Raw genomic sequence first — 19,477 nt, 5'->3', positions numbered from 1 at the left:
GAAAACAAGTCATTGTCGAATTGTGTGAGACTATCCAAGAGTAAAAAGATGAAAAACCCGCCAAAGGCAGATTCAGGAAGACACCCACAATTTTCAGAGATCACTTATTCCTTTGCACAAGTCTTCATTGCAGAGCAGCTTTCCACCCATCTCGTACTGAATCGTGGAATGGCACATCTCTAAACTCATCCTGTTGGCATATCCTTGGAACTACTCAAAAATAGTAATGGAAACTGCAATGGTATAAAATTAGGTGACAATACAAGTTGCCAGGAGGATGTAGGGAGATTTAATGAGAATACCGAGATATTAAGCAGCTAGTTGCATACTCTTGGATTTACAAGAATAAGGGGTGATCTCATTGAAATTTACAAATTTCTCGAGTTTGAAAGGATGGCTGTGTTGTCGCTGCTTTCACTGATTCAGCTGGTTAGAAGTAGAGTCAAAACATAGAGTCAGCCATTCAGAAATGCCTTTACCTAGAGCGTGGTCACTCACTAGAATTGTCAACTTGTGGGATATTTCAAGGAGAGGTAGGGGACGTCACTTGGTGTGGTAGAGTTAGGAAGTGTGACGCTCCCAAGAATTAGTTTAAAAAGTGCTATGCCATAAGCAAAGTACTTTTAACAAAAACTGTTAAAAACTGCTTAAGGATTACCTTATAATGATCTAAACAGGTCGCCTAAAAGAGGAAAGACCATCACTGACCTGTCGGGAACACAGACAGATCAACGACAAGACAAAGAAATAAGGCCTGACATCTCGATGGATCCAGGAGTTGGGGTGAGAGTTCATCCCCGGACAAGTCAGGCCCCTACGGGGGCTCTCCGATGATCCACAATGCCATCGCTGCCACTTCCTCAGGATGATGGCATCTAAGAGGAAGATGCCAAACTGCGCGTGCACGCAGACCAGAAGAGCTCCAAAATGTCGCTGGAGCCAGCAGTGCTTTTGCTGGCTCCAATACATACCAATTGTTACTACAAGAAGAAGAAGAAATTTCTTTATCCGACTCACAGGCCAGCGATGATGATCAAGAAGAGGAAAAAACAAAGTAGATAAAAGATTCCAAAGATAAAGGAAGGAAACTTAAAATTCTACAGGAAGAAGATTGCACAAATTCTGAGCTATTAAAATAACTGAGAGAGATGAGAGCAGACATGAAAAATTCAGATAAATGGATGAAAAAGTACTTTGCTATTGTACATAAATTGGACAATATAGATAAAGTTAAAACTGTAGAGGTTGGTATGGAGGAGGTACAGGGCAGAATGGTGAAAATGAAAAATGAGACTGATGCAAGGGCCATTGAAAAGAAACAACTTTGGGGAAAAATTGATTTACAAGAGAACTTTAGGAGAAGTAGTAAAATTGTTGGTCTTGAAGAAGGTTATGATCTGATATTTTTTTTTCCCAATGATGGATTCCAGAGGTCTTAGGACCAGATAAATTTGAAAGTATTATTGAAATTCTAAGGGCACATAGACCTTTGAGACCCCAGGCCTCCATCAGATCAGACGCCAAGGTCTATACAGATAAAATGACTTTGTAATCAAGACAGAGAAAAAATATTGGCTCAGCACAAGGAGCCAAAAGGAGACAAGGTGCATTGGACTTTCATAGAACCAAGGTATTTTTCTATCCCTGATATGTCTGGAATTGTTGAAGAGAAGGAAAGAATTTCATATGGTGAAATCGCTTTATGGCAAAAAGGTGACAGATTTTTTTGCATCATACTGCCAATCTGAAGATTTTCTTGCAAGGAGGACAGAACAAGTTATTTACAGATCACGTCTGTGAAGAATAATTTGTTAAAACACTGCTGATTAGCAAGAGGGAGTTTGAAAATGCATTAATATAAAGCGATATTTTAATTTTCTGTATATGCAAGATTGATACATGATAAGCATCGGGGGGGCAGGTTACAGGAGTCATGGACTGACTACTATCGACTCATGTCATGGCAGATGCCTCAACCTGTAAAATGGAGGGGGTAATGTTGTGCATTATTTAAACAACATTAATGGGGAGGGGGTTGTTAGTTTCTTCTTATTTTTCAAATATTATAATTGTTATATAGTTAAATTCTTCTCTCTTTTTCTTACCTGGATTGGTGAAGAGGACATCCCTTAATTCGGTAGACAATAAATACCTGAACTGTCGGCCAAGTGCAAGGAGAGAGGAAAAGGGGAAGTGTCACTGGATTAGGACAAAATTAAATATCAATGAGAAATATATTGAGCTTTTTGAAGTTCTAATGTTAATGGGCTTAAGAGACCTATGAAGAGGAAAAAGAATACTGACATATGAAAAAAATTAAAGCAGATGTAGCATTTTTATAAGAGACTCATTTAATTGAAACAGAACATCAGAAATTAACAAGAGACTGGGAGGCATATGTCACAGTTATTCATTTAATTCATAAGCAAGGGGAGTGGCAATTTTGATAAAGAAGACTTCCAGTTATGATACAAAATGTAGTGATTGACCCTACAGGAAGATATGTTATAGTACATTGTTAATTCTTTTCAGAATTCTGTTCGCTTTTAAATGTGGATGACAAATATTTATACAAGCAAAATTTCTTAATTTGCCAGGAGAACATCAGAATATTTTAATAGCAGGAGATTTCAATTTTTGTTTAGATCTGGCTTTAGATAGATCAACTAGAACAGTAACAAGGGCAAAGGCAGCAAAAGCCACCTTGACATTAATGAAGGACTTAAATTTAATAGACATATGGAAAGAGAGAGAGGTTATTCTTTTTATTTAAAATGACATGATTTTTATTCAAGAATAGATTTATTTTTAATATCGTGACATCTCCAAGGTAGAATTAATCAAGTTGATTACAAAGCAAGAATTTTATTGGATCATTCACCTTGATTAATGTTCAATAAAGAATCAATTTATAGATGGGTTTAACACCATGCTATTAAAAAGGACCAATTTTTGTGATTTTATTAGAAGGCAAATTCAATTTTTTTCTTGAGACGAATTCTAATTCAGTTAATAATAAATTTATTTTTTGAGAGGAAATGAAAGCTATCTTTATTAGGTTATATGGATAAGACCAAAATTGAAATAACTAATATATCAAAAAGAATTTGTAAAGATTGCCTTGGCAGTAGCAAGAAAATGTAGAGCAGTAACATGGAAACCCACTTAGGTTTGGGGTGATGGAACGCAGAAATGCATAGCTGCGTTCCTTTTGAGGAATAAAAAATTAGCGCCAGTATTTACAAATTGTGGAAATTAATTACCAATGTTTTCCCTAAACTTCGAAACCTCGTTAACTTCCTTGAAGTATTTAAAAAGTAATAAACGGTCAGAGCCATGTAGCGAGGGGTGTCCTCTGGCAACCAGGTTTTGATTCTTGTTTTTCCACCTTTTCCTTTTTTTCCTCTGCTTTTTTTTTCTTGGGGTTTTGCTTAGGGGGAGAGAGTTGGGGTTTTATACCATCATGTATAAGGGACTCTATATTAATATTTGATTATTGTATTTTGTATTTGGCTGTGATTACATGTATGGGAAAAAAAATTAAATCAAATTTTCAAAAAAATGTAGGTATTAATGTGTTTTTTTAAAGATCAGTAGAAAGAGGACTCTGGGGACTTAGCACAAAGAAGATCAAATTCCATGCTGGGCAGTCTTGATAATGACTGTTGATTGTGTGTTGGTGGCCTGTTGCTTCTCTGCTTTTGTGTGAGTAGGCATGATGGACCAACAGCCAGCTTCTCTTTCTCATCTTCTGATCCATGAGCCCCTGGCATTTACAGTTAAAAGACTGATTTTTGCTCCAAGGACTGGAAGGAGGGTCACGCAACCAACATTACTAAGGTGAGATAGAAGCCAATAAATGATGACTCTATTGAAATGACAGGCTGTCTTAGTTCAGCGAAAAAAAAACCTCTCCAATCCTATTAGTTGATTAAAACATGTTGTTGTAAGAGACAGGCTCTGCATGCAAGGGTAGAAAGTGATAGGAAAACAGTCAGGACCACAACGACAACAAATTAGGCACCCAGGGATTAGCCGATATTGCATGACTTACATCTCATCATCCTACATCCAACTTAAATCAGCCCAGTGCCAGGCAGTGATTGAATAAATTAAATAATCAACTAGTTTTCTAGGAATAGGGTTACAAGGGGGTTTTATTTTGGGAGGGGGAGGGGTGGTGTATGTGTAGAAGAGCATGTACAAATAAAGGAGGATGAAATTAAACATTAAATAATTTCAGATCAGGACACAAGATGCTTTCAAGGTAGTGATTCTGAAAGCTTGTGTAATACCTTGTATATTAATAACATCAGAAATGAATTTTATGCATGCAGTCTAATAATTTGAAGCCTGTGTCATTCTCTGAGAGTTGTTAATCGTTGTACCCTATCACTGTTACTGCGTGTGGAGAATATATCTGATTACTCGCTGTGTAATTGAATCATGGATTTCTTCACCTTCAACCCACAATCAGTGAAAACAGGTAACAACTTCTCCTCCACAATCTCCACCAGTACAGGCGCGCCACAGGGCTGTGTTCTTAGCCCCCTGCTCTACTCACTTTATACCTACAACTGTGCCACTCGGTACGACAATAAGACCATCTACAAATTCGCCAATGATCCCACAGTAGTGGGTTGTATAAAGAAAGGGGATGGACAGACAGATGGAGAATTAAAACTTGGCTGAATGGTGCACCAACAACAACTTGCACTCAAGGTCACCCAAACTAAGGAGCTGATTGTTGACTTTGGGACAGGAAAGCCAGAGGAATACAATCCAGTGATCTTTGAGGAAATCAGAGGTGGAGAGGGTGAGCAAACTTAAGTTCTTTGGAGTCACTATCTAAAAAGATATTTCCTGGAACCAATACACCAATGGCATCATGAAGAAAGCACATCAGCGCCTCTATTTCCTCAGGAGTTTGCGGAGGTTTGGTATGACGCCAGAAATCCTGGCAAATTTCTACAGAGGCGTGGTGGAAAGTGTGCTGACTGGCTGCATCACAGTCCGGTATGAGGACACCAACACCCCCTAGCATAGAGTCCTCCAAAAGGTAGTAGACACAGCCCAGGACATCGGAAGCCAAACCCTCCCCACTATTGAATATTGCTGTCAGAGAGCAGCAGCAATTATCAAACATCCACAACACCAGCACACGCTCTGTTCTCACTGCTGCCATAAGGAAAATAAAACACTAAAGATGGCAGACTCTCAATGTGGACAAGACAAATGAGACGATCGTGGACTGCCTCAGGAAGACCACCCTCCACAACTCTGTAATGGAGAGCACCAAGTTCTTTGAGTTCACTTAGCTAGTGACCTACTGTGGACACACATTTCCTCACTTGTCAGGAAGGCACAATAGTGACTGCATTTCCTTAGAAGACTGAAGCGGGCAAGGCTACTGGCCATCATTATGTCAACCTTCTACAAGAGCTCTATCGAGAGTTTCCTGGCTGGCTGCATCACAGTATGGTTCGGGTGCTGGAGAGAAATGGATCAGAGGTTAATTCACAGGATCACAAGGGTGGCAGAGAGGATCACTGAAGCCTCCTTGGCCTTATCGACCTCATTGTTATATGAAGAGGATGCGCAAAATTATCAAACACCCCCTTGCATCACGTCACCACTTTTTTCAGCTGCTCCTGTCACGAAAGATATACAGGAATATCACCAGCAGACTGTGGAATAGCTTCTCCCCACGGGCAGTGAGAATGCCGAACGACCAAAGGAACTGCTCACACGAACCACCTGAGACTCCCAGGTTTGCAAAGCAACCTTAACTAATTTATTTATTTCTGTATATGAATACTTGTTCTACATATGTATTATTTGTCAAGATATGCCTTATGTCTAGTTGTGTGTCTTTGTGCTTTGCACTGAGGACAGGAGAACACTGTTTTATTGGGTTGTACTTGTGCAACAAGAGGACAATAAACTTGACGTTCTAACCAAAACTTTATAGCAGCGAGCTCATCCAATCTGACCTTTGAAAAGAGTGCACCATTTTATTGTAGTTCAGGCATTTGCAAAAGTCAATGAATGTGTTCTGAATATCAGCTGGAAATTAACAGAATTTTTAAAAAAAACTAAATCCACTTTCCCTGTAAATCAGCTGAAATTGTGCCATTCAAACCAATCTCAAATAGCTGATAAAATATAAAACAGCTAGGTGTGGAGCTGCAGAATTTTAGCTGGGGCAGAGGGGACTCTTGGATTTGTGTAGGATGGAATGAAGAGGAGGTTTATCGATGGATGTGTGTGAGAGAGAGGGTGGGGTGGGCACCTGAAGTGAAGCCCTTTAAAAGCTTGGTGAGATGCGAAACTAACAGAGCGGTAGCTGTGCTCCACATTCCTTAAATATGGAGCTGGATTGATCAATGTTTCACGTGCTACTTCCACATTCAGTTCAGTCAGTTTCTGTCAGCAAGCAATTTGAAGCTTGATTGTATTGAGTGCTGCAATCATCAATAGTGGATGACTTGTGACAAACCAATCTTTTAATGATCACCTCAAACAGCCACTAGCCTCCAAACTGAGCACTGTTTGACTTTTTTTTGCTCCAAATTTGTCCAGAAATGATTACAAAGACCCTGCAACCAGATTGGGAGCTGAAGGTTTAATATACAAGTTGACATCCCAATTTATAGAACAAATCGCCAAGAAGGTAATTCAAATTTGTGGTACTGTATGGAGGAATGGTAAAAGTTACGCAGAGATAATGAAATAAATGGAAAAGAGAATTGCAACATTTCCATCTCTATTAAAGAATGAAAAATAGAACATCGCTATACAATGTAGACTAATAAGAAATGGAGCCTGATAATAACCCAGTACCTAAAATGGTACATTTTATAGCTTTTGTACAAAATGACAGTGACGATTGCTTTGCTTGGGTTTAATTATGGTGGTGAACATGTGAGAGGTTAACAAATAAAGCTATAAAATTCCAAACATGTGGGATAATTCTGAAAGTTCAAAGCATTGCCTGTTTCTCTCCACTTTGGAAAGCAATCAAATCTCATATTGACTCTGCAACTGGAGACAAGGATCAACTTCCAGCAAGTGGCACATTGCGTTAACACTGTGTACTGCGGGCATGTCCTCACTGGGCTGAGCAGGCTGTCCTGCATTCTGTACCTGTAGCTCCTTCCCAAAAGAGCCCCTAATAAAGGCTGAGAGCCCAAGTCTCATCCCTCATACCTGCCTTGGGCGCGATTGAGCAGCATATTGGGGCACGTCTGGGTCTTCCGATCAATACAGCCTTTGACTACCTGCTTCGTGTCTGCGAGTGGTCGTGGTACACATTGATGAACTCTTACAAAGATTCTCCTCAAAACATGATGCTAACACCCAGAGTTAAGAGACTGTATTTTACTGAGTGAGAGGGAGGGGAGGTGATGTTGCAGGGGAACATTCCATACAACCTCATTCCTGAATTAGTTCGCATCTACAGATCCCACTCGGGTTGAATGTTACTTTGTGTCATTTTCCATGTTCACCTGTGAGATAGCTCATTTATTCAAATACGGTCGTGACAATACCCACAATACAGAACACAACAGACGTGAGTTAATACATCACCAATAAACCTGCCTTGTGTCCTGAGCAGGTTGAGGCAAATGGAGACAAAATAAGAATGTCCCTGGGTTTTTCTTTCCACTTCCTCAGATGTATGTCAGAGATTAATGTTTAATTTTTGAACCCTGGAAGACACACCCCAGTCAGCCCCACCTGAATTCAAAGTTATTCTGCATTTTTTTTTAAACTGTTAGAAAGTGGAAATCAATGCTGTGAAATGAAAAAAAAAATCAGACTGCTGCCTTTCTGTACTGCCCTGTCATCTGCAGTGCGTTGCCATGCCAGAGTAGCATACAACTTGGATTGGTTAATTTTAAATTCCATTCTTCTCATTTTGAAAAAGGATAGAACATATTGTTCGTTTATATGATTTTTACACTCCTGTTTCCAGCAGAGAACAATATCTGCAGTAATATCTTAACAAACAACAGCTGGGCAGTTCTGTCAATGAACACCCTAAGTGAATTATTGGACATGCACTGTTTTTTTCTCAAAGCACTTTATTTCATTTAAGGCACCTTGGTGAATTTCGCTTCACCAGCTGGTGCTGTATTTATATGCCCTACCTCGTTTTTGAAAAATGCAACATGGAATTACAAAATATGCCAAAGCATCGCAAACGACACATCACTGTACAAATTGCACATCACAACTACTCTGCAGTGATCATCAAAGACCCCCACCACCCAGCACACGCTCTGTTCTTGCTGATGCCTTCAGGAAAGAGGAATAGGTGCCACAAGACTTGCACCATGAGGTGCAGGAACAGTTGCCACCATCAGACTCAACAACAACAAACTCAATCAGGGTGTAATTTCAGGATTCTTATCTGGGGATTTTATTGATTTTTTTCGCTCTCCCTGTCTTGCTTACATTCGTTTTCTGTTTAGTTCTGTTGATTGTTTGCACGGTTACGTTGTGCGCAGTTGTGTTTTTTTTTGGTGGTTCTGCCACGCCCGCAGGCAGAAGGAATCTTGGTGGCATGTTGTCACATATGTATTTCTGACAATAAATCTGAACCTCTCTGATGCCACTGAAGGATAATACTTTATGTTTGAGAACACGAAATTGTTCATCACTTATCGATAGTCTTCAACAACAAAATAAGTAATAAAAATGCAATAAGTCAGGTATTTGAGTTAAGTGGAAGTACCATTGTGATGGTAATCCAACTTTAATGTTATCAAAATAAATCATAAAATGTAACTGGCAAAAGCCTCTAAACTTGCAAGCATTTTCTCTACATGTTTTGTGATGCGTTAGCCCAAGGACAATTAACGATTCATTCAAATTTTGCTGAATAAAGTGTGACCCAATTCTACTGGCCACAGAAAGGCATTTTCCCCACTTGACTTTGATCATTGGTAATTTTCTTTTCTCACTCCTTTCAAGAGCGTCAAGCCAGAGAATCCCTACAGCTAATGAAAGAGTACGATTCTTCTTGCAAACCCCAATTTCAGAAGAAACTGTCACCAAGCCAAATCTGTCAGGTTGATCCCTCCATCCTCATTTAAGTTGGTCTCCAGTGTTGTTGCACTAATACCTCAAATGGGGAGAAAATGACACTGTGTATATTCAAGAGGGAAATGTTTATGTGTAGTTTGGTCAATATGGTTCATAGTGTGAAAAATTTAAAAAAAAATAAAAAAATGATATGTTGATTTATGTCGATTTCGTTTTGTTGTGAAAGAGGAGCTGGCTTCAAATAGTCTTGAAGCTCACAAGGTCGGCCTTGGTAATTAATTATCAGTTGAACTGAGTTAGATTTTAGCTGTTGTTTAATGAGGGGAAATAGAAGATTGGATGGCAAGCTTCCTCTGGTATCGCAGGTTTGGACCTGGACCTCGGGCTGCCAATGGCTTGAACAGGGGTCTGTGGGATTGCTGGAGTGAATCCACAGACATTCAATGTCTGTGAAGGAACTCTCTTTCGCTTCTCTTTCTCTTATTATTGGGGATGCCGGGCAATGTTAATGCTGACTCTTTGATTATCTTTGAAGTATACCATTTCGTAAGTTTTCAGTTCCATACTAAAAAACAAACCAGACTGAATTTGCAACCTTTCCTTCTCTCTTATATACACACCATGTAAAAATATTTTGCATTATCTTAACATTTTTCTTAAACTGAATAGATTGAAAATAAAACGTTATGCTCATAATTCAAAGCAGATATATATAATTGTAATTTATGATTTACCCAAGTTCTTCATTGGGCATTTTTTTTAAATAACACAGAAACTTTGGAATTATTCCAAAATAAAACAAAAAGGATACTTACCTCTGGTGTGTCCCGATGTGGTCATTTACACGGAGGCACTTTTACACAGCCTTCCTGTGTTGTGGAGTTTGTTGGAGGGGGAAAACGTTGTATTCGTTATGCAGTGGTGGCGATCAATTTGCACTGCAGCCGTGCCGTAAAAATGTGTAGGGGTATGAGATGCAGAAATTACAGAATGGAGTTTGATAAAAACTTCCGTCCCGTTATTTTAATACTGGGACCGGAGCAGAAATTTTCTGCTGTTCAGTGGCTGAGTAAAAGTGCCCATTATCTTCAAACTACATTTTCTCACTGTGCATATTTAATGCTGGGTATGTTTTATAACCATTAAGTACAGAACTTTTATCAGCACATATCATTTTCTGCAGCCCCAATACTCAGCAAAAATGTCCTCCTATTTTCCCTCTAATGTCACCATTTACTCAACCTAGAATAATGTTGCACAGGTGGCAACTTGCCTGGAAAGCTATTTGACACGACAGGCTTTTCAGGCAAATATATTCTGGTTTCCGCAGACACAAGCTTCTCAGTGGGCACCCCGACTCAAACCATTTGCCCTTAAGGAAATCTGTTACCCTCTTCCACCAACACGGTGTGTTGAGAATGCACATCGGCCAAGATGGACTCCATTCTGTGTCAATACTATTTGATGTACTACTTACACAAGCTAACAATATAGATTGTCCAACTAACATTGTTCATTCCATGTCAATTACTCTAGGCTAGAGTACAAACAGTTTTAAGATGTTAAATTCACGGTTAGCACACACTATTGCAGCGTCAGTGACACAGTTTCGACTCCGGCGCTGTCGAAGTAGTTTGCACGTGTTTTTAAAATTTAGACATACAGCGTGGAAGCAGACACTTCCAGCCCACAAGCCTGTACTGCCCAAATACCCTAATTAACCCTTACGCTTTGAAGGGTGGGAGGAAACAGGAGCACCCAGTGGAAACCTTTGTAGAAACTCCTTACACACGGTGCCAAACTGTGTGGATTACCTCTGGGTGCTCCAGTTATAATGGGGGCATGAAAAGCTGTATCTTATTTGGAAACCGCATTTGAATGCCTATCAAGACATATTTTTTGAAAACTGAAGAATCCTTTTGAAAATGATATAATGAAATGCTCGAGATACACCAAAGTTCTAAGTTAGCTTTCTTTTTAAATCTGTCAAGATATCTATGTGGAAAGAGTGATATTCAAATGGTGATATTAACCATTGAGTGGGACATCAGAGAGATATTTTTGAATAAATAACCAGAATCAGCTTTCCCTTGAAAAAGCAAGATGCTGCATCTTTATTTCGATTATGTTGTGTCTCTTTTGGATGAGATCGTGTACCACTCAATCTTGAGAAACAAGCTTGTGGGTTATTTTATCTCCAGGTCGGTGCTGAGAACTAAGAGGGTTGTTCTCTCAAACTGAAGGCAGTGACAGCCAGGAACCATGTTCAATTTTGAAAAGGCACATTTGGGATGGCAGAAAGAACCCCAAGTCCATGCAGAGGGGCAACACGTAACCCCAGTGTAAATAATAGGAGTACTTTATCTTGTAAACTATTTACCCACTGAGTCAGACTGCCAAACGTCCCCTTCCCCACCGATGGCAAAATCATCCATCAACTCAGAAACCATAGAATAGGAAGTGATAATTGATCCAAGGACTCTCTGGGAAAGATGGTACAGAAAGTTCAATGGTTCTCACTTGTTTCAGACAGTGGGTGGGTTTATTGCCGATATGAATGTGAATCTCAGTGCACATCAGACACTAGTCTAATACTTAGCAACAGGACATTGAGAAGCAGACGTGCCATGAAGAGGATTTTTATGAATTTGCTCACGGTTTGTTGGCCCTGGAAGATTTTCCTTCAAATTAACATTTTGATACCACTTTAAGAAATGTTGAGAGGCAGCTGAAGTTGAAAGTTCACTTCCATTCCCAACTCCTCAGCAAGCAAGGCTTCAAACACAATGTCCTGTCATTGTCTGATCAGTGAGAAGTAACATGGCAACCGTCTCAAATGAAAGTCAAAACACCCACCCCTGGCATTCAAAAGCAATTCCATCATCAATACGGGGGAGGGGGTTAACATTACAGATCAAATTTTCTTCTGGATGAGCCACAAATATAATGACCACAAGAGGAGGTAAAAGGCCAGCTGTCCTCCAGAGGCTCATTCAGCTCCTGAGATTTCAAAGCCTATTTGGCCACCCTCAAAGAACGTCAAGGCTGTGATGTAATGCTCTCCAATTGCCTGGATGAGTGCAATTCCAATGGCTCCCAAGAAGCTCTGCACTCTCCACAAAAAGGATGCCCAGTGGACTGGCACCTTAAACATATATTCCCTCCAATGCCAGAGCACAGGGATTGCAATGAGTAATGTACTCGCTCAGCGTATTCTCACAATAACCCTCAAACTCACAACCTCTTCTACTCAGGAAAAAAGGATATTCAGGCAGAGGAGAAGCAATAACAGCCGCTGATTATGCTCCAACTCTTGCAAATATATGACATTCCTTCCCAGACACAGGGTCCAAATCTAGAAGCTGTCTCCCAGCCAACATGATAAGAGCCCTTTCAACAGCAGGACTGCAGCTGTTGAGGATGGCAGTTCACCACCACCTTCTCAAGGGCAATAAAGAATGAACAATGAATTCATCACGTTTCTTATGCTACCGAGATTGAATGTCATTCCACGCTTTAAAAATCTTGAAAAACAATCTCTCGTCTTCCTAGTAAGTTCAGCTCCATTCTGTATCAACACCACCCTTTTGTCTCTGATAAGAGTGCCAGTAATATGCATTTCCACGGATGTAAAAGAGAGACAAACATCTCAGGTCACTTTGCTTGCAACAAGGTCTGCATCCTCAATGCTACTGCAGCTGTTCTAGCTTGTCCATGTTATCTACGTCACACACACACACACACACACAGTCAGACATCCAGAACTGCTGGAAGACCATCAACTCTATGAAAGACACACTGCCCAAATCGTGTTGGTCTTTCAGTGCATGGAGTTGTGGGTGAGGGAATGCAGTCGATGGCCACATTCCAGACCGCAGGTGTGTGTGATTAGGAATGCACTAAGACTTGGGGCAGCCAAAGCAAGGGCACTTTGTGGAAGGACCACAGTCCAGGTGCTTCCATTACTGGCTATTGGTATTGAGGGTCTGACACTGAGGGAAAGTCCCTCAAAAAACAGAGGGGGGAAGAAGCAACAAGGTGTCACACTGGTGGCAATGGTGGAAACAGAATTGAATGTAGCAATGCATAATGTCAGGAATGTATGTATATGAAAGTAAGGGTAGGAATAGACTCTGAATATGACAACTACACCCTCTATAAATTGGCCAATGGTACTACGGTAGTGGGTTGTATAAAGGAAGGGGAGGAGTCAACCTACAGGAAGGAGAATGAAAATGTGCACTCAATGTCACCAAAATTAAGAAGCTGATTGTTGACTTCAGAGGGTCATTGGGAGCTCAGATGTGAAGAGGATGAGCAAATTTAAGATCTTGGGAGTCACCATCTCAGAGGATCTTTCTGAGAACCAACACATCAATACTATGGTCAGCGTCTCTACTTTTGCAGGAGCTTGCAGAGGTTTGGTATGGCAAATATCTACAGAGGTGTGATGGAAAATGTACTGACTGACTGGTATGGGGACAGAAAGCCCTCTAAAAGTTAGTAGAGGCAGCCCAGGACATCACAAGCAAAACCCTTCCCATTATTGAGTACATCCCATCGGAGAGCAGCATCAAAAACCCACACCACCCAACACACACTCTGTTCTCTCTGTTGCCATCATGAAAAGTGCCATAAAACTCACACCACCAGGTTCAGCAACAGTGATACGCCTCCACGACCAGACTCGTGAATGACAAACTCAAACAGAGGCTCATTTAAGGACTCTTATTTGTGCACGTTATAGATTTTCTTTTGTTCTCTCTGTATCCAAGCAATTGGCAGTGTCAGTTTGTTTACATTCGTTATCTGTTTACAGGTCTTTTGTTTACATGTTTACGCTGCGTACAGTTCATCTTTGCGCTATTAATTCTTGCGTGCCCGCAGGAGAAAAAAAAACCTCAGCCTTCTATGTGATGTCATGTATGTGGGTCTGATAATAAATCTGAAATTTGAAAGTCTATTTTTGCTTTTAAAAATGTGATCGTTCCTGTGCACCCCCTTCCCCCTTTACTCATTTACACCAACCATGTCTCATCCATTTGTCTTTAGTGATATTCACTGAACAATTTTATATTTCCAGTTTAATTTAAACTCTTGTCATTTGCTTAATTAAACATGACTACATATAAATTAGAACCTAAAACATTTTTCCCAGATGACAATAATCCTTTGATCCAATTGTGAATGCTGCCTTTGACAAACCTGACAAGCCCTGATAAAAGAAATCACCAAATTATCCTTCCCTCAGCTCAATTTATGGACTAATTTTTTTTTACTGTACTTAGATTCCGTGCTTCATTGAGGAAAGTTCACTCCCTTGAATAGCTGCTTCACATCATGATACAATGCAGACTTTCCTCCAGGCCGAGTGCCTGTTGGTTAGGACTAGGCACTGAGACTAATTTCCATAATCCATCAATTAACACACCTGGCAACTTGATTACCACATTCAAAAGAACAATCAATTAAATTGTATTTTAAAGTGCCAAAGGTATGCTTCATCTTTGCTTCTAATTTACTGTCAAACAAAACAGAAATAATTTAGAGGCATTTTTTGTCATTTTGATGCAGACAAACCTCCTATTATCGACATCAGTGGTTCCCAACCTTTGACTTTCCACTTTAAGTATTCCCTATGCCATAAGTGTTCTGTGATTTGTAAGGGGCTGCTTAAGGTGGTATGTGAGTGCGAAGGGAAGGTTGAGAATCACTGCTCTAGACCCAATTGTTATTGAAATATTTTGCTTGAGAAAAATTGTAATTGGCCCATTTCCTTTGGAGTTATGAAATTGTGCACTTAACGAATCAATTTGGAAAGATTAAAACAGTGTTTTTCAAACTTTTTCTTTCCACCCACATACCACCTTAAGAAATCCCTTATTAATCACAGAACACTTATGGCATAGGGAATACTTAAAGTGGTATGTGAGTGGAAAGTAAAAGGTTGGGAACCACTGATCTACATTATGAAGATACTTGGACAGAAGTTAACCTCTTTATAATTACAACCAAGAGACCTTCACACGTAACTGATGAAATAATAAATGCAATGTCTTTGGGTTTGTCCATAGCAGGCTAGAATTCATTTTAAAGTGTCTTCTGATTCAATACTAAATAAAATCTGTAATGAGGTTTTCCATTGGATTGACGAGAGGCAAAACAGAACATAAACTACTGACAGAATTTACAATCCATTTTATCATTTCAGTTAGTTTGTAGTCTGAATAGATTGCATCAACTATTAATTTGAATGCTTATTTAGAGTGGAATAACTGAAGGCTGAAGAGATAGTGGAGCGCTTCTCCCCATTACAATTACTGGAATAAAATACACATTTTCCAAAAATTTAACAAATTTCTTTTCCATAGTAAATGGGACATTTTCTTCCCACAATATGAAGCCAGTTCAGAAACGTTTAAATTCATATTTAAGCCAATCTCAGACTAGTTTGATTTCTGGGTAAATTCATATCACCCAGTGGAAATAGTGTGTATCATGGTTCTCCATGATTGAAATGGTTACTTTATCAATATCAGATAAATTCAATTTGTGGTGCAGGTACTCCAGAGTTGAAATAATATTGAAGTAAATCTTGCATTTCCTGCAACCTCTCTCACCCAGATCTGGAACAATAGCACTTCCAGAGGACTACCATTTTAAAACTAACTAGTAACAGGCTGGAACATCCTGAAGCCATTCATAAAATACAGCTTTACTGCCTTTGGAAAAATGCTTGCTGCTTTTGTTTGCTGCTTAAAAACATTACATTGGTATGGAGCAACGTAAATGGATTTACAAAGCAAGGGTTCATCTTTTAACACACTCACCATTTGTACAGATGTTTAAACAGAGAGCTATGGTTTCAGTTTGTATTTATATATTCAGCTTTTCTGCTCATACAAATGATACGCAGAGACCAACAGCATATTATGACGTGTGGCTCGCGGATGTCATGGCTCGTGATTGCCATTTCCATAGTGGCTCTACTGGCACAGTAAATTAGCTCACAGAGCTAGAGGCCCGGATTCAATCTGTATGGAATTTCCATCTTCTCCCCGTGAGTGTCTGGATTCCCTCAGTGCCCTCCAGTTTCCTCTGACATCACAAGTACAACCAAATTGGTAAAAGCACAAAAATGCTGGAGAAACTAAGCAGATTTTGCAGCATCCATAGGAGGTAAAGATATCTAACTAACGTTTCGGGCCTGAGCCCTTCATCATGTTGAAGTGCACAATCGCATGGATGCAGTTTAAAGAATCTATAAGCCATTGATGTATGAAACTACATACTAATGATCATTCTTACAATTCAAAATCAAGTTGAATTTTGTTCTGAATCATGCATGTTTAAACAGTAGCATTCTTATGCCAAACTAAGCAGAACTGAACCTTCACATACATTTTTAACAAGCAAGCAAGGATGAATTTGTACCACATTTTTTTTTTAGTCTTCAATGGTTCAAATGCAAAACATTAATGTTTCTACACCAGGAAGTTGTCTGATTTTACAAGCAAGAAAATATATTTAAAAAAAAAATAACTACCAGACATTCCTCCTCACAAATTATTTCCATGCTCTAACTGGGGAACATATTTTGATTTATAAATCTATTAATGAACACATTCTGCCCACATCATCTGCTGGGATGAGACAATAGTGTGCCAATGCATTGAAGTAAATCTGCACAGAATTTTTAATTGGATTTAGCATAAGAAATAATCTCTTTCAACATCACTCCTCATCAATATCTGCTGCAACCCAGTACACTTACCCCAATCTGCCTATCTTGCAAAAGTCCACTCTTCCTTCTACATCTACAGGAATCATATCTTTCATTATACTTCTTTAATGTTATTAAAAAGAAATACATTTCATTTAAAACTGTTTTTCTTTCCCTTTTTAAGCATTACTGCGGTTTCATTCCCAATGTAGTAGTGAACTAGTTGCTCAAAAATTTTTAATCTCTTGAAGCCCAAATACAGATCCTTCAGAATGTATTAACAGCTTGATTGCGGAAGTGAACTTATTGGGCTGATCTTGTGTGGATCATACTGTGAGTTCAAAAACTGTGTGTATGCTCCCATCATAAACTTTTGTATCTCGACGCAAGTACCGGATTGAATATGGTGGGACAACTTGGCATCCAGTGACTGTAATCAGCTAAATTACTTTGATCCATCTCACCAGCCCCAAATCGTACATTTTGAGCAGATTTAGTAAGGGGGCCTATCCAATTATTTTGCCAAGTCTCTCAGGTGTACTGTGGAGAGCTTTCTGCCTGGTTGCATCACTGTCTGGTTTGGAGGCACCAATGCACAGGAGAGGGGAAAAAAAGCTCCAGAGTTTTTAAACTCAGCCTGCGACATCACAAGAGGACATCCACAAGAGGCAGTACCTCTGAAATCAGCCCCTATCCTCAAGGACCCCTACCCAGGCCATGCATTCTTCACACTGCTTCCAACAGGAAAGAGGTGCAGGAACCTGAAGACGAGCATCCAGTGGCTCAAGGACAGCTTCTTGCCCTTTGCTCTCAGATTTCTGAATGGACAATTAACCACACACAATACCTCACTTTCTCCTATTTTCTTGCACAATTTATTTATTTTTGAAATGGAATTTATAGCCACATTTGCACTGTAATCCTGCCATAAAACAATAATTTTTGTGAATGTTCATGACAATAAATACTGATTCTGATTATAAAACACTGAAATGGTTGGGAAAAAAGGCCTACCAGAATAGAGAGGAAGGTTTACAGAGGTGGTTTTCAAACATTTTCTTTCCATTCACATACTACCTTAAGTAATCCCTATGCCATAGGTGCTCCGTGGTTTGTAAGGGATTACTTAAGGTGGTATGCGAGAGGAAAGTTTGAAGAACACTGTTTTAATCGTACCTTATTTACTCACTATGTGCATGGTTTCATAACGCCAAAAGAAATGGGCCAATGACAATTTTTCTCAAGCAGAATATTTCAGTAACAATTGGGTTTAGAGCAGTGGTTTTCAACCTTTTTCCCCACTCACATACCATCTTCAGTAATCCCTTACTGATCACGGAGCACCGATAGCAAAGAGATTACTTTAAAGTGGTATGTGAGTGGAAAGAAAAGGTTTGGGAAACCACTGGTTTACAGTATGATACCAGTGAACTCACCTGAAAGATATTGGATAGATCTCGCAAGTTAAAGATGTAATGGAATTTGATTGCTGTGGGCAAGAATGTTGAAGCCACCTTACTGTGCAGAGCGAGTGCCAGGTTGATCAGCTGCTGTGTTGATTTTTGCAATGCCCCAGAAAAATTATTCAGCTTGAGATGCTGGGCCAGAATAGTGCTGTAGATTGTAGCAAGGGCATCAGGGCCAGGAAATGATAGAGCAAACACACAGAAGTGGCGCTGCAATTAAAAAAAAATGGAATCTTTAGTCTTACATGCAAGAGAATACTTCGATACAATAAGTAGCTACACTTCAAAATATAAAGGACACATTTCTCCTTGTGGACAAGGTTTGTTATAAGGAAAACTATGGGACATCAGTGCTGACTGTCAATTCGTGCCATTTTAAGGCTTTAAAAAAGGTTTTAAAGGTTGGCAATGTACAATTATTACTCTTTGTAAATGGAACAATAATCAACATCTACTATTCCTCAAAACCTCCATTGTATTAGGATTTATGAATGTCACAGTGTATGGAGGTGTAACCCCTCCGCTGAAATCCAAGGCCACCATTTTGTATAATGAGTTGCAAGGACTGATCCCATTCTTTCTTCTTTGGCTTGGCTTCGCGGACGAAGATTTATGGAGGGGGTAAAAAGTCCACGTCAGCTGCAGGCTCGTTTGTGGCTGACATGTCCGATGCGTGATTAGAAAATAAAGGATTCTCCATTTAGTGCCCTGCTCCTAATCATCAACTAGTGAACAGTGGTTCAGGCGTCAATTAAAAACAAGAGTGCCTGTGAGTTTCATGGTGAAAAGGAAGCATAAAGGCCATCACCTCCAAAGGACCTAAATTCACAAAGAGCTACAGAGATAGGATCACAAATATCTGTACTGCTAATCTGGAAAAGAAAAAAAAATCTACCTGCAATTAATCTGCAAAATCAATCTCATTTTCAGAAAATAAATGTATTGAGACATTTATGAATTTAGGAAGCAGGGTGATAGCATTTAGAGGAAGCCAATGGTAACAGGGACTGAAGTACTGATGAACATTTGCACTCTGTTCCTGTACAATGCAGGATCTCTAGAATTTAACCCACAGGTTATTAGAGACTTGTTTCATTATTTTCCAGTTAAAGTATCAGAAACAAAAATTCTTCCCAGTTATCTGGAGGCAAAATTAATCTGGATGCTGCAATACACAAATGTGCTGGAGAAGCTCAGCATGTTTGGCAGCATTCCTAGAAAGTTAAGCTTTGGCTCT

General features: G+C 39.5%; 1 protein-coding gene across 6 annotated transcripts in view; it reads right to left on the bottom strand.

The window, feature by feature from the left end:
- The window catches only part of dnah9 (dynein, axonemal, heavy chain 9), a 380,785-nt gene that overhangs the window by 226,057 nt on the left and 135,251 nt on the right, over positions 1-19,477 (bottom strand). For all 6 annotated transcript variants that reach the window (XR_011354703.1, XR_011354704.1, XM_069929513.1 and 3 more), the window contains exon 33: positions 18,211-18,450. Coding sequence is in view for 4 of the 6 variants with exons in the window: in XM_069929513.1 (XP_069785614.1) it covers positions 18,211-18,450 (240 nt within the window). In the remaining 2 variants the exon portion in view is untranslated. The remainder of the gene's footprint in view (positions 1-18,210; positions 18,451-19,477) is intronic.

Source organism: Narcine bancroftii, chromosome 3 (assembly GCF_036971445.1).
Source record: "Narcine bancroftii isolate sNarBan1 chromosome 3, sNarBan1.hap1, whole genome shotgun sequence".
Lineage (NCBI taxonomy): Eukaryota > Metazoa > Chordata > Chondrichthyes > Torpediniformes > Narcinidae > Narcine > Narcine bancroftii.
Note: the sequence above shows the minus strand (reverse complement) of the source record. Positions and strands in the feature narration are given on the sequence as shown.